At 43.0% G+C, this 16,028-nt stretch overlaps 1 protein-coding gene across 2 annotated transcripts in view; it reads right to left on the minus strand.

The window, feature by feature from the left end:
• Nucleotides 1–15,612, minus strand: part of LOC311035951 (latent-transforming growth factor beta-binding protein 2-like) — a 118,716-nt gene extending 103,104 nt beyond the window's left edge. For both annotated transcript variants that reach the window (XM_084044467.1, XM_084044466.1), the window contains exons 1-2: nt 14,600–15,612; nt 9,885–9,958 (exon numbers count right to left, since the gene is read on the minus strand). In XM_084044467.1, coding sequence (XP_083900593.1) covers nt 9,885–9,958; nt 14,600–15,081 — 556 coding nt within the window. In that variant the 5' untranslated portion in view covers nt 15,082–15,612. The remainder of the gene's footprint in view (nt 1–9,884; nt 9,959–14,599) is intronic.
• Nucleotides 15,613–16,028: the final 416 nt, after the last annotated feature.

Genomic DNA, 16,028 nt, shown 5'->3' on the forward strand with positions numbered 1-16,028 from the left:
GGTACTGTAGGTGTGGCGATCCACCTCAGCATTCCATCTCCCAGGGGTAGCTCATTGTAACAGGGATAGTGTTCTTGGCTGATACAAATACCGTCAGGAAAATAGGCATCGCCCAAGCCTATATCTTTTCCAACGTAACCTAAGGCCTGTCCAGTGGCCTTGCTAAATTGGGCCATTGTCCCTTCTGAACTTCTTAACCTCAAGCTATCTAAGGACTAACACCCTTAAGAGACAGCTGTGGGGGTCTTCCGATATTGCCCCGAACAACCTTGAACAAATGACAGCTGAGCTTGATGCTAGTATCCACCCTACTCCCATTGTGGGACCAAACGATCAGTCATGCATTAGAATTAAGCCATAAAAAAGTAATTTATGCATTAGATTTGGATATTTGTATCGTCAGGGTTCCTGATTGAATTTGCGGGGAGCATGGTGAAATCCTGTATTCATATTAAAGTAACTTGGGGTCTTTATTGAGGGGAGTACTGTTCATAACTCTCCCAGTCGGCTATAGTTACCCATTACAAGCATAGGTTTACAAGTGTATGTACTGATGCGGATTGCCTCCTCTCTCATCCACTGGGCTCTCATATTCATAGATTTCTTCAGTCCATTACAATTCACTAGAGACCCCCCCCCCCTTCTCTCCAACTAGTAATACAAGCCATCAAACTTTTACAGTGCTTTCAGTCAGTCAGAGGCAATTTGAAACCGAATATTTGACATAACTCAAACACATACATTTCTCCCATTTCTTTCTCCACACATTTCCACAACACTGACCCTAAGCTGAACTAAGTTGACACTGAAACCTTTGGGAAATAATATTGATAATGAAAGCATAATCGTGCTAATCTTGGGAAGTCTTCTCTCTTCAGGTTGAGCGGATTAGGTGCCATTATGAGATTTAGGAGATTAAGATACAGGATGGATATGACAAAAGACCTGATTATTAAAGGTCCTTTCAAAACCCTGTCAAAACGAGAAGCAGGAAGTTAAAGAACTGTAATGAATACAGCAATAGGGCAGTCAAAGGAAGTGCTGATAAGATACTTAATTCTGACTGGTTCTGAATAAACGTAGGCACTAAATGACAACTCACATCTATATTGTATCAGTCGGTGTGTGTGTGTGTGTGTGTGTGTGTGTGTGTGTGTGTGTGTGTGTGTGTGTGTGTGTGTGTGTGTGTGTGTGTGTGTGTGTGTGTGTGTGTGTGTGTGTGTGTGTGTGTGTGTGTGTGTGTGTGTGTGTGTGTGTGTTGTGTGTGTGTATTGTAACACTTACAATGTATCACTCAAGTTCAAAGGGCATTATTGGGATGCCAACCACAGAACCAGGAAGAATTGGGTTATTGAGCATTTAATGCAATTGCTTGGAGATGCTAAGTGAGTGTTAACCTCTGTACATGTGATTTCTGCACAGCTGAAAGTGCAACTCCCCTTATTTTAGGCCAGCCAAAAACAAATTATGGTGTCCATAACCAGCAGCCATCATTACAGTAGTTGCAGTGGTCCTGCTAATATTTATTTCAAGCATAAGTTCAGACTCTTTGAATTGTTCTAATTACAATCATAACTAAGCCATATACTGCTTGGACACTGATGCTTTCATTTCCCTGTGTGGCACTATAAATGCTATATGGATAATATTTCACAAAATGAAGGTTTACCTCTCCATCACAGTATGGGTCTTTTCAGTCCAATACAGTTTGAACCTTTTACTCTGCTCACCTACCTCAGCTCCTGGGGGGAATTTTGTTAACCTACAGCTGACCCATGACACTGTGTACATTACTTTCAGCCACGCCATATCGTGCCTCCACTGCACCCTCAATCTCCCACATTCACCTCCTAATGAGCAACATGCTGAGGCGCTCTACGGAAGATATCTGGATCTGGGGGGTGGGGGGCGTGCCCACAACTTGTAAAGCTGACTTTGTGAGACGTGCTCACCAGAACCCACAAACCCCGTCTCCCCTTGGGGATCACATCCCAACAGCTTCCATATGGGCCTGAAGAGAGAGAGAGAGAGAGAGAGCGAGAGAGAGAGAGAGAGAGAGAGAGAGAGCGCAAGATCTATTGCTGGCTATGGGCTGCGCTGACAGGACTGTGACCCGCATGCAAGTATGTGTGGGACTTGGGGTGGGGGATGAGGGTTGCTAGCTGTCAATGTAGCTCTCTATGTTACAGTGTCAATCAAGTCCAGTCTTGCAAAAAAAAAAAAAAAACAGCCTGTTGAGAGATCACTGACAGCTGCATTCTGTCCTTGCATCATGTCATGGGGGTTACATCATAAAAAAAGAAGAAGAAAAAAAGACAGACACAAACAAAGCAAGTGTCATTCAAGAGTGCATGCATTCCAACATCTCTCCTGCCTCTGAGGTTGTGCTACGTATACTTCTCGTCCCAGCATCCCTGTATTAGGCTTTGTTCAGACTGTGGGCAAATCTGATTTGCTTCTCAAATTATGATCTTCATGACTGACGATGATTTGCAAGGGATCAGAACGTGACGTGTTCTGAGCTTGTAGATCGGCTATTTTCGGCGAGTATAAATCAGGCTTCAGGTGTCCGAGTGCCCAGACTGAGGCACATCTTTAGAAATCACATTTGAATCGCATTTTAACCCATTTGCTTGAAAAACTAAATCTGTTCCCATGTTTTTTTTTGCTGTTCGGACCTGACCAAAAATCTGATTTGGGCTGCCAGTCTGAACATAGCCTTAATATCAGGGTTAGCACCAAGGCAGACACGTAAGCAGAAGGGTTTACATGCAGATATCCGCAATTGTGTCTGAAAGCAGTAACTCACTACGCTGTCGCCTATGGTAGCAATTAGAAAAAAATGTGGCACAAGGAGGTAGAGATGGAGCCAATTGCCACTTCCAAACAGACACGCCAGCTGGAGGGGAGAAAGGCGGCACTCCTGGTTTGGGGAGAACCATGGGGGTGGATGGTCCAGTATCTAGGTTAATGATGGGCTCTGGGACGACAGTGTGTGCATTGATTATAGGATCTGTCTAATAGGCCATAACTCTCAGCAGGCTGCAAGGGAGAGTTATGCCCCTGAACTGTGAACTGTGTAACCCACTGCAAATCCACACACAGCCTATAAAGAGAGACGGTCTACATGGCTGTCTGCAAAGTAATTACTTCCACCCTGACTCAACAATATCACTAGAGACGGCAGGGTTTTAACGGTTCTTCCTCTGCTGTCACTGATTAACTACCACAACTTTCTTGTCAACCAGAACCTGGACTGGTAAAATCATACGTTACCTCTCAGCTTGTATGCAACACTGTGTGCATTAGAATGTAAGTGTTGCTAACTCATAATATCATTAAAGCATCGTATCCACATCTTCTGTCAAGCTGTGCATTTAACAGCTTGGTAGCTCAGTGGGTAAACAAAGCAAAGCATAACTTGTCTTGTGCTTTTTATGGTTTAGGTTTGAATTTGATTAACCACTTAAACCCTATACTTAGTTGACCATAGTCGCATGGGCCCTATACTTAGTTGAATGGATTCCCACGGGCTACACTAATAGGCTAGCTACGCCAAATAGCCTATCTACAAGCTTACAATACGTTGCAGCTATTTTTGCTGAATATACACCCCAGAATAGGGATGCTAGGGAGTCGACATCTCTAGCCTCCCTCTACCCTCTACTACTGTATACCAATGTAGCTGAAAAGCCATCAGATATTTTAAGCAGTGTATTTTTAACAAACGCTTACACAGATAGCATACAGTAGCTGATATAAATATTTTGATATGGCAGAACAACTGGCTTTCGATCAACTTCCTTGAAATGTCATTACTTGAGCTGAAGCTGAACTTGCGTTGAAGTTAATGCTGACTTTTCAGTTGAACCAAACAAACACATGACTCAACATTTGAACAAGTATCTTCTCAATCCACAGGAATACGTTTGGAAATCCTCTTGTACTTCAAGAAGAGCGTTGATTTCATGTCGACAGTGAACCTACGTTTCTCTAGATGCTGTTTTGCAGCCTACAAAATGCTCACACGTGTATGTCCTTGATACTTAGCCAGCTGCTAGACACATGTTGAAGAGCGCATTGAACTTCTACTCCATTTCACACCAAGGACCAGCCCCCCCTGCCTCCATCCTTCACCAGCCCAAAGTTAGATATATTTCCCCAAATGTGAATGGTCCCACATGAGAACTTCACGCTGGTTTGCAGAAATGAAATGAAAAATATGCACTTCTCATGCCTCGCAATTGTAAATGGATAAGGTGTAAAACAGTGCAGAAGGCCACTTGAAAGACAAAACAAACATTATAAAATAATCTGAAGTTCTATGATAGAAAGACCATACACTGCTATTATTTAATTCATTAATTGATTCAAAACCAACAGAAGGTCCCACATGGAGAAATCACTGACATGTCTGGTATTTCAACCAAACCACTCAGCCGACATACAATGTTATGTTACGTAAAATGAGGTAACCATAAAATGTTAGGCAGCTGAGCAGAGCCTTTAACAAAACATACGACTCCTAATGGTGTCTCAATATGTTCACAGTGGAAAGCTTTAATCTCTCACAAACAGCACTAAGGATGTGATGGAATTAAAGAAACATTCGGCACGTCAGATTTTGTGTTTGGAAAGAGAGAGAGAATGAGCTTGTGAAAGGGGGGGGGGGGTACTGTAAGTAAGAGAGAGGCAAACTTTCTGCATGAGGAGTTATTTTAGGGCTGGACAGGGCCCTGGGCGGCACAGCAGGCCAAAGACAGCTGGAAGGCAATCAAAAAGAAACTCCTTTCTACCACATTTCACTCCGTCAATCACCAAGGGCTTAAGAGACTGAAAACAACTTTATTCCTCCCTGTGAATGATGCACATTTCATCTGCACCGCTGAAGACAGCGATAGGTTTAAATCAAGGGCGATGTGTGCATCTTACCTGGGGCTCATATGCTGTCAGGTTGGCAGTACATTCAAAACTGTGATGTATTACTTTGCAGTAATACGATTTATTCTTTATAAATAATATGACTGTGGGGTGTAAAAATGGGAAGATGGTAGGCTTTGTGTGTAGACATTTAACGTTCTGATTCTAGTAGGTTAAGACAGAGCCAATTTGGTCTACACTGTCAAGACTCTGGTGAGAGACATTCTGCATTGGACACCTTCCCATTAATCAGCCATTAATCAGATTAAAAAAGGACAAGCTCTTACAGTATATGACACTGATGTATAGTGAGCCTGGCAGCAGGGGCTACATGCGCCAACGACTGACTCGTGTTTGGGGAGGCCACACATGTCCATCTGCTAACCGTTGCTTTTCGAGACCTATATTGGTCCCAACATTGGTCAAGCTTTACAAGCCAACTCTGGCTGGTGTCAAATTTATTCTTGTGAACCAAAAAGCCAACATCAGTGGGAGATCCAAGAGCTTATTTGGCTCAGAACAACTCAAACCAAGCAGTCTGCTATTTTGGAAACCGATTTCTGTGGTTATTTCCAACACAAATGAAAGGAAATGTAGCAAGCTGATGTGCAGCTTTCCCTTTCTCATCACAGATTCCTGAAGGTAAACTTTAATTACCACAGCCAGTCTTGGCTGATAATTGAAATGGTTAACTTTTTAAGGGGTAGGAGTTCATTAATATGAACCCTTAGCATCCCTTCTGGGGGGCGAACATTTGACGGAATCTACAAGCTCACATTGCATTGCAACCGATTGTGAGCTTGCGGATCGGCTATTTTCTGCAAAGAGATGTGGAAGAGAGGGACAAAGGTATGGGGCCTACTAGACCCCTGGGGGGTCAACAAAGTATATACTGTTACTGTAGGGTTTAAGTGGTTAATGAGCACTTCCAGACTTATTTGTCATAAAGATTGAGGTGACTGTCACTTTAACAAAGTTTTCAGAAATGCTTTCAGTAGGACGATAGTATTACAAGCAGCAGGATGTGCAGACAGACAGTGTCTGTTGTACATACAGCTGATTGTCAGTCTGTCTTCTATCCAGACAAGGCTACGACTGGTTTAAGACCAGCTAGACATAATAGGGCCTCATTCTGCTCCTCATCTCACAGACAGTGTCTGTTTTTTGGTCAGCATATGTGAATCTGGAAACGTTGCTGAAGAGACCCAGGGATGACCCAGAAACCGGTTGCATCACTTCAACCCCGTGGATGGGCTTTGATACAGCTCGTAAGTGAATACATGAGATCTAATCAAGAACTCACACCTGGTCACACTCATCTGACCAGCCACATCATATACCTGCAACAACCACCATCAATAAAGTCTGCATAGATTTGGCTGAGAATAAATAGCCACAAACTTTTCAAATCAACTTTTGAGAGTCGTTAAAAATAGTTCACTTCATCGGAAACCAAAGTAAACACGCAACAGCGTTTTGAACAGAAAGTTCTGTTGTTTCGAATTGATCAAAGTGTTCTGTCCCACAATATTTTCAGCAGATGGAATTTGCCTCAGTACACACACATACACACACACCCAGGTCTGCAAACCATCCATCTTGAAGTCTAAAACAGAAAAAAAGAAAAGAAAAGGCATCCGGCAGGCAGCAGCAGACCCATTCTGACCTGGCCAGTACCACCTCTTCAAAAGAGCCAGACAATCTCCAACCACCAGACCCACAGAGGGACCTGCACCCATAGAGCGTCGCAGTTCCCGCCCACTTCCAGTTGCCGGAAGTAAATACTCAATGCATTTTTCCCATTGACTTTTCCGAAAATATTTATATAAATTAATTTAAGCCTAGAATCAAGCTATCCAGGATCCTGGTGAATCATGACCATAAAACGTTTGATTCTGTGAAAAAACTTTTTTGAAAACGGCAAAACAAAGGGTATTTATTAAACAAATAGTATATCATATCATTAAATATAAAATGTAAAAAATCACAGAAAAAAAGGTTTTATGGTCATGATTCACCAGAATCCTGGATGGCTTGATTCTAGGCTTAAATTCATTGATATAAATATTTTTGGAAAAGTCAATGGGAAAAATGCATTGAGTATTTACTTCCGGCACCCGGATTCTGCGCAACTGCGATGCTCTATAGACCTTTCTATAAACACATTTCTAAATCCATGTAGGCACGCTCCCTGGACAACGAGCAAACCAATTCCTGTCATATATTTGCTCTGAGCTCAACTCAATTCAACAAGGAGGTATTGTTAGAAAACCATAACTCACGACACCCAATCCAGCCTTGCGGGTAATGCCTGCAGCTGACACTTTTAATATTACACATTACTTCAATCCCTTCAACTAGAATTTCCTAGACGTAGCTCAAGAGGGATATGTTTTTACTTATGTTCCCAGCCGACAGGTTGGTTCCTTTTCTTTTCCCCCTGCTGTGAACATGTTTTCTCATGCTGCCATCTCCTCGTACAGCAGGCCGGTTCTGACACGGGGACAGGGAATGAGATAGCCTTGGTTCTGCATTTCTCCGGAGGTCTCATGTCCTTGTGTAATGGCTTCCAACACCCAGCCCAAGCCTGAGGCTTGGGTCCTGGGTGGGTGTGGGGGGTGGGGGATTGGCTTGAGTTGGCACCTGGCCTGCCCTGAGGCTCGTGGTGTGGGGCTCACTCAGCTGAAGACACCAAAGTGAAACCTGGATGAGAGCCAAACTTTAAGAGGGTCCAGATGGTTGGACGGAGACCTGGCCTCTTCAGATGCTCTGCCTTGTTTAACATGGGCACGTTACGCTGGACCTGTTAGTCTCTGGCAGATTTAAAGTATTTACTCATTTGATTTGGCTAACTAAAGCTCCACGTTGAATGTAATTTACACACTGACCCTGGTATGTGTACCTCTAGCTGGGACTTGAGAAAAAGTGACAGAAGCCCAGCACTGGGCAGGAGCTAATTAGATCTAATTAGGAGGCTACAGTAGCCAATCAGCTCGTTGTGTAATGGGATTGGGTGAATTGACTGACCCCTTTGGATTGGAGCTGTTTGAAGGGTAAACAGCCAAAGCTACTGCAGCTTTCGAAGTAGTGTGTGTGTGTGTGCGTGTGTGTGTGTGTGTGTGTGTGTGTGTGTGTGTGTGTGCGTGCGTGCGTGCGTGCGTGCGTGCGTGTGTGTGTGTGCGAGACAGCATGTGAAAGAGAAGAATGAGTTCGTGAAAAAGAGGGAAAATGCTAGTTTGCCGTGTAGGTTTCAGATTGTGTGCTTGTAAAATGTAAAGATAACTGTATCTAGAAAAGCGAAACTTTTAACATTTTATTTTAAGACTGTAACAAGAGATGGCAGACATAAACATTACAACAACATTTTTTTTACATCAAGAGAATTTAGCTGATTTCATTTTTTGTTAATCTGATAAGGCTCCAACCCTCTACACAGTCAAATCCAATGTTTATTTAACTCAGAGAGCCTTTAGCCATTAGCAGCCGAGATTCTCAGAGTTAAATTAACACTCCAGGTTTTGCTGTGTACTAGCATCACTCTTCTCTCCTTTAATTCTTAACAGCCCACGTAACAGTGAAAGAAAATGAAAAAACATGCCAAATGTCAAGCATGTTACAAATAAAAGCACGGTAACACACGCTGTAAAACAATTCTGCCGGAATTGCACTTTTAAGAAGTGGCCAATTATTCATTTGTGCCCGGTATCTGCCATTCTGTGTTTAATCATCTGGCAGTAAGGATATCCAATATTGCTGTGGTCAAATAAAAAAAAGGAACAGTTACACCCATAATTAAGGGCTTGTGTCAAAAACAGAGCCAAATGCTAAGCGCTGGTAATTTTGATACTAGGATCTTAACATGAAAAGAGCAGGCACTGCCACATGACAAACATGACCACGGGGGCAGCAGCACCCTGGGAAGAGTTTTCTTTCTTTAGGGCGATTCTACTTGACGGGATCGCCATTAGCAGCCATTTGCTTTGTTATTTTGCAGTCCAAACGCATAAGGTCTGATCTAAATCATACTGACTGTAATGTTTCATTTTCTGGTTCATTTACAAGTCCATACAAGACAGTCCAAACTGTGTTGTCTGCTGTATTGCTTCCAGACTCCATACCTTCACATGGACTTGTAGTACTATATGTTCAGCACCACCCTAAAAGCTGTAATCCATTGGTTTCATGTCCTGCTCGGGATTTGAACCCGGTCCCACGTGAGAGGCTGAATTTCTACCATTCAGCTAAGAGGGAAACCCTAATTGGCATGGGGAATTATTGCAGATTGCACTTATGAACTTCAGAGCTTCAGGCAGTACTATTATTCAACCATTAGGTGCCATACCCAACACCAGCGTCTACATTGCTCAGTGGAAGAGTAGGGAGACAAGCTCCAACCACTGCAAATGTGCAAGTTATATTATTAACATAATGTACCATACAGATTGGTTACCCAAAACAAATCAATAAAATAAGAGGCAGCAAGCAGCGTGAGAACACTACACACTTCATTGACAGGGGTACCCCAGGAGTCTATACTTGCTCCCCTCCTTTTTTCCCTCTACACCAAAACACTTTGCTGAAAATAGCTGATCCACAAGCTTGTTGTGTTGAGAATTTTTTTTGAGGTCTTAGATCGGCTCACTGAATGTTTGCCTATTATGATATAATGCCCAGACTAGGGATTCTAGGGTTCATGTGGTTAAGCCTAATTAATAATCCATAGTATGGCGGCGGCGCTTGCCAAAAACTACTGATCTACAAGCTAATAGGTAATAAGACATCGCATTGACTCGTTGTTAGCTGGTAGATCAGTCCTTTTTGTCAAGCGAAGCCCTTGTGCGATGGAGAATAAATTAAGCTTTGAAATGTGTTTTGCATAACAAGAGAAGGAAAGTCTCCTTCAAAGGGCACAAAATCCACATGGGTTCAGATCTGTAAGTGTGATGGTGGTGTATTCTACTCACGCTTTATACATCGGTTGGTGCCCGTCGCCACGGCCCACCCAGAGCAGCACTGCTGACCTCCGCAGACGTTAGGCCTGTGCACAGGAAGACTTGTTATATGACATGACACAAGATAACAATCAACAACACAATAAATAACGCTTAAGGCAAGTATAGGCTGCAAGCACATCACCAGCTCATAATTTAAAAGAGCAATTAGTCTTGATGGTGTCAAACCATCGCATTCCAAATGGAAATCCTTACTCTTGGACCGTAGTTTCAGATCACGTGATTCAGCTATTGAAATGAACACCGCTGCTGATATGTGCCCATAATAGCACTTGATTCAATAACACATTCAGGGCAAAGCATGAAAATGTATCTGTCGATCTCTCTCTCTCTCTGTCTCTCTCCCTGTTACACAAGAGAGAAAACAAATACAGAGTTATCTGGGCCTGTGAGGGATAAAGGAAGACACATGGGACATGAAAAGCACCCTGCGTCTTCCATTAATCTCTGAGCAAATGAAGGATGACAAGGTTCAAGCAGCAATAACTGGATTCTTGGAATTCCTCGCGTCCGCAAATGTAACCCCGGCCAATTTTCTGAGTGAAAAGATGAAAAGGCAACTAGACCACAAGAGCAACTCCGGGGTGACGGTAAACCTCAAACTGGATAAGTGCTGGCATAAATCGAATGCCACTATCATCTTTTCAAGAGATATTACTGTAAATGAACGCCTGACTCATGTGTACAGAAAAAGACGATAACAGCCACTGACTCGTTGACCCCGGTGTGACTAAGCTGACGAGGAAAGTGTTAGTGAGGAGGAGCCACTGTGATGACTTGCAGGTCGTGCGGGACCCCTTAGGCGGGATCAAGTCATCATCAGTCAGAGATACATCGAGCCAAGATCTTGTCAAAACATCATCAACCACTACTCCTCCTATTCCATCACATGACACATAATGGGAAACAGCAGTATATCACTATGGAGATAAAAAAAAAGAAATACAGAGTACTACGTAAAATGTTTTAGAGGATGACAAAAATGGATGGTTTACGCACAGTCATGTTAAGCCTGATTTATGCTTAGTTCACAGCAGTGTCACGCAAAAATCTACAATCTACAAGCTCACAACGCAGCACGGTCTGACGCGTTGTGAGCTTACACGGTATATCTGTTATTTTCGCTATGTCTACATTATAGTACAGTTTTTTGTGGGTAGAGCAAAAAGTTATTGAACAAGAAGATTATGATAGATCTCTCCGGTATTCATCTTTTATGCGCCCTGGGCATCTTTGCACCGTTTTCTTTGCGGTCTGGATCAGTCGAGGATTACTACTTCTGACAGGTGCACTGGAAAGCAAAGCGCAGGGTACAGTAAGCACACTGAGTCAACTTCAGTGGAAGTGAGGATGGTGAACGTTAAACCAATCCCCCAGGGGATGGTAAATGAGTAAGTAGAGTGAGAATTCCGTAAGGAAATGTGTCATGGGAGAGCACTTTCTAACAAGAAGCCGGTGATTCACTTCAAGCTAATGAATCACAGATTGTTAAAAACGCAGTGCAAATAAAAGGTAATGTTCTTGGAGATTTATGTCATTCCACCTTTATACTCCTTTAGGCTCAAAAGCACCCATTCATTCAACCTTGGAACAGACTTTCTGGGGCAATGTCAAGCCGGACATGCAATAAAGCATGTTGGAGCTAATACTACAGCTGGTTATTTTCTTTATACATTGAGTAGGTTGTTTAAATAGACAGCTCCTTAATTCAACCATGCATCAATGAAAGACAAAATATGGTCGCTAATGTTGTTTTTAATGTTTGATGGAACGGGTCCCATTACTGTTACATAACACATTGTTGTGTCGAGTATTTCAGTGGAAAGCATAAGAAATATGTGGGCTCTGCTCAATTAAATGTTCCAAAAATGTCCATGCCAAACAAAAGGTACAGGGGAAGGATGTGACGTGTGTTTGTGTTATGGAGGCTCAGCAGTGCATCAAAGCTACTTGGAGCATGATTATGAAATGTTAGTGGTTGGACAGGGAGTGGACTATGGACGTTCAATGAATTATCTGTTTCCTCTCTGCTTTAACTTTGTTTAAATGGACACCAAAATATAATTAAAATCATGCTTTACTCTTTCCAGAAATTACGACATGGTCACTCACGATAACCCACAGACCTTGCTGGCAACAGAGAAATATTTTCTAAAAGGTCCGCCCTGCCAAATGTCTATCACTGAAGCAAAGTGAGGAAGCAAATGCTGAAGTGTTTAGTCTCTCGTGGTCAGCCCACTCTTACATCATCAATTCCAGCGATGAATGTCAACATGTTCGGGTTTTGCCAGAGTAAATCTTAGGATAACCTCTGATTGGCTGGGTGACGTCTGTGGTTGAACCTTGGTTGGTCTAAGGATGGTCAATGGTCATGGTTGATCAATTGATACGTCTGTTTTTTGTATTAGGGGGCAGTTAGCCACTTGAACCCCACCATCCATATTCTGGGGGGAACATTAGCCAATATAGCAGATCTACAAGCTCACAATGCATCCATGTACGGAGCCAACGCAGGTCCAGTTTGAAAAGTACTTTTCAGTAGTTGTACCCCAGACATTAGAAAATCATCTGGCTACAGTGAGACTAGTGTTGGGGGTGATGACAGAAATGGACAATGGCAGAAATCTCCAAACCTTTGCAAATCCCACAACTATCTGGACGGACAGATAGGTAACTATGGGTAAGACGAAAAACTTGTCTTTTTGTATTTTGGGTGAACTGCCTCTTTAAATATAAGGTCTTGCATGTCTATCTCACATCCACTCCCACAGATGGCTAGCCAATTATCCTAATATCATTCACAAGGCGTTTCCCATAAATTGGCCATATAAATGTTGTTTCCCAAAGGTATAAAGCACTGTAATGACACACTAAAAAGATATTTAATTTCAGTGTGAAAGTGCCTGTAACCCAAGGTGAACCCATGGCATCCACTCTGATTATGGTGTAAACACTTTGCTCTTCTGTGTGTAGCCTACCGTGCTTTGAGTTCAAGCAGGACTGGATGCACAAGGGTTCATTTAACTAAAAAAAGAAAGACGTTTTAAAATGGAAACAACTGAAAGGCCTGTTCAGAGCATAAAACTGAGACCCCAAAAAAAGAAAAGCGCCAGGGATTAGCAGCATAGACAGAACCGTAGGAGGAACAGGTGTTTCTGATCACTAAGCGAATTTGCAAATGTGCATCAGCCAAGGCTCAGATATAGAACCACAGAGCACATGGCCATGGGCATGCACTGTGGATCCACAGAACTAGGGCCAGTGGTGGACAGTAACAAATTACATTTCTTGAGTACTTGAGTACTTTACTTGAGTTTTTGTATAATTGGATACTGGTGAATGTCACTCCACATTTCAAACACAAATATTGTACTTTTGACTGAGCAACTTACAAATGCAGTTGAGTAATATTTGACCAGGAATATCTATACTTTGATTCAAGTACTGAGGTTGAATACTTTGTCCACCAAAGCCATGGGCAGCACTGTGGCACACACACACACACACACACACACACACACACACACACACACACACACACACACACACACACACACACACACACACACACACACACACACACACACACACAGAGAGAGAGAACAGATATAGCCTGAGGCTGTGTTCCTATACTGCAATTTAAATGTTCTTGAATGTGCAGTAATGGGAGGAAATGGTGATAATGCAATGCATCCATCCAAGTACTGTAGAGAACATTTGCCATGCGTTAAGCTTCCATGATCAGCATTGTGATCTGAGCCCAGTTGTTTAACCTCAGCCATCCTCTCGTGTCCTGCCGTGACCCTTGAGACAAAATACCTTTCTGCTCAGACAATTGTCCCAGTAGTGTCCAGTTGGGAGTATCTGCTTGACTTACTGGATGACACATTCTGACTTCAGTGACTTGTTCAATATTTCCAATATGGGGGTTATGCTTTTGATAAAATATTGGACAGTATCACATTTTTGCTTTGCAGGAAGATGCTGGTTTTAGTTGTCACAATATACAAATCACGCTGAAAATAGGTCACTACTCACAGTTGATGAATTGAATACATAGGACCACAATGGAAAACAAGGCCTCTGGGCTTTTTGTGTTATCCTTTTTCGCATTATTGTTTAATGGTATCTCTGTAGTTTTTGCAAACTGTTAATAAAGTATTCAATCAATCAATCAAAAACAGTAGCCTACACTGAATGAGATTAATATTTTACCATTTGTGTGACTCAAGTGGCTTTTCCCCCTCAAAGACATTAGAGCAGGGGTCTTCAACAGGGGGTCCGGGACCCCTAGGGGGTCCTCAGAGTTACTACAGGGGGTCCACCAAATCTTTGTGTGGTGAGGAACATTAGCCGAAAATAGCAGATCTACAGTGAGCTTGTACATCAGCTATTTCCGGAGAGTCGGTGTAGAGAGGGAAGAGCAGACCAAGTACACAGCCAACGGTCAAGTTGACTGAATATTGAGGGTTTAAAGGTTAACTATCTGAAAATACACATTAACATGAATCCAGCTCTCTATGAAATCTATGAAAAAGCTTAATCTGCAACACAATTGTATACAATATGTAGTGAGGGGGGGTCCCTGCTTCATCTCTCTCAGCTAAGGGGTCCTTGGCCTGAAAAACGTTGAAGACCGCTGCATTAGAGGATATAGTTCATCTTACCCAACAAGACGCCTCGAGTTGTGTTTGATGTTCTGTGACTGCCTCGTATTGATCCTGGTCCTGCGCTGCTGTGAGGAGCGAGGGGTGCCAGCTTGTCTGGCGGCGCGGGGCGCACCACCGTGCCGGGGCACAGTAGCACTGTGACCCGGGACTGATGCCTTGATTAGAGTCGCGTGTCTGGTATCTGGTTGAGTCGATGTGTCCCTGGGAAGAAGAGGCACCGGAGCGGAGCCGTTGACCACAGCCTCGGGCGACCTTCCACTGGACAGTGTGGAGGATAAACTGTCTTCTGAAGATGGTCCTTTTGACGAGTGACCTCTTCTCCTCGCTTGGGACTGCTGCTGTGGCTGTAGGGCGCCTGCACCCTCTTTCCGACCACCTGTTGTTGAATCCTCTTCTTGACAGCGACACATTTGCACCAGTGCGATGGCCAAAACGATTAAAAATCCAATCCCCACGCGGTCCATTTTTTTGGACATCATAACGACGTTTTGAAACTACCGCGCGCAAACAGGACCGGCGATCACGTTACAGTCTGACCGAGAGAGAGACACTCTCGAATGATGTGCAAATAAAAAACAGCCAGTACTACTCGAAGTCAACAACACCGCATCCTCTCCCAACAATGCAGAACGCCTGCGGAACTCTTCATATTAATGCCCAGGTAGGTAAGCTTTGCGCAGGACTTGATCTTGTTTAGCCTTCACTTCACATAAAAATGATAACCTAATCGCAACTGCACGCAACAAAAAATATATAATGAAAGAATATGTTAGCGCCCCTGAGATCCTCAACAACACGAAATATGTGCAGGGGGAAAAATGCTGTCTTATTTTTTAGGCAAATGTTATTCCATTTGTTTGAGTTGATGTGAAGTTATAAGAGCGCACAGACAGACAGACAGAGCAGTGGCTCCAGGGTTTAGGCTGCTGAAGCTGCACGGTCTCCTACTGGAAGTGAGAGAAGTGCAGTTTGAATCCTGCTCCCATGGATGTTGTGACCACCTCCTTGGATCTGAAGTCACCGGGAATAGAATGCATGGAGGGATTGCATGCGCTTTACAAGAAGAAACTCCCCCTCGTCGTCGGTCGTATTGTTGCCTGTTGCTGCTCACTGCGCAGCTCCGTCCACGTGCCCACGCGTACTTTTTCTGCCAAATTACATCATGACAATATGTGCCTCTTCGCTATGGTGGAAAAAGTACTCCATTTTTTTTACTTAAGTAAAAGTTTCAATACTGCAGTGTAGAAATACTCTGTTAGAAGTAAAAGTCCGGAATTCCACATTTTTCTTGAGTAAAAGTACCAAAGTGTTGGTATCCAAATGTAGGATACTTAAGAGTACCCAAAGTAGAAAGTACTCATTATGCAAGTTTTCAAATGTACCTATATACAATCTTTTGAAAATAGCAGATCTACAATAGCTTGTA

This window comes from Gymnoscopelus microlampas (assembly GCF_963454915.1).
Source record: "Gymnoscopelus microlampas genome assembly, chromosome: 20".
Taxonomy (NCBI): domain Eukaryota; kingdom Metazoa; phylum Chordata; class Actinopteri; order Myctophiformes; family Myctophidae; genus Gymnoscopelus; species Gymnoscopelus microlampas.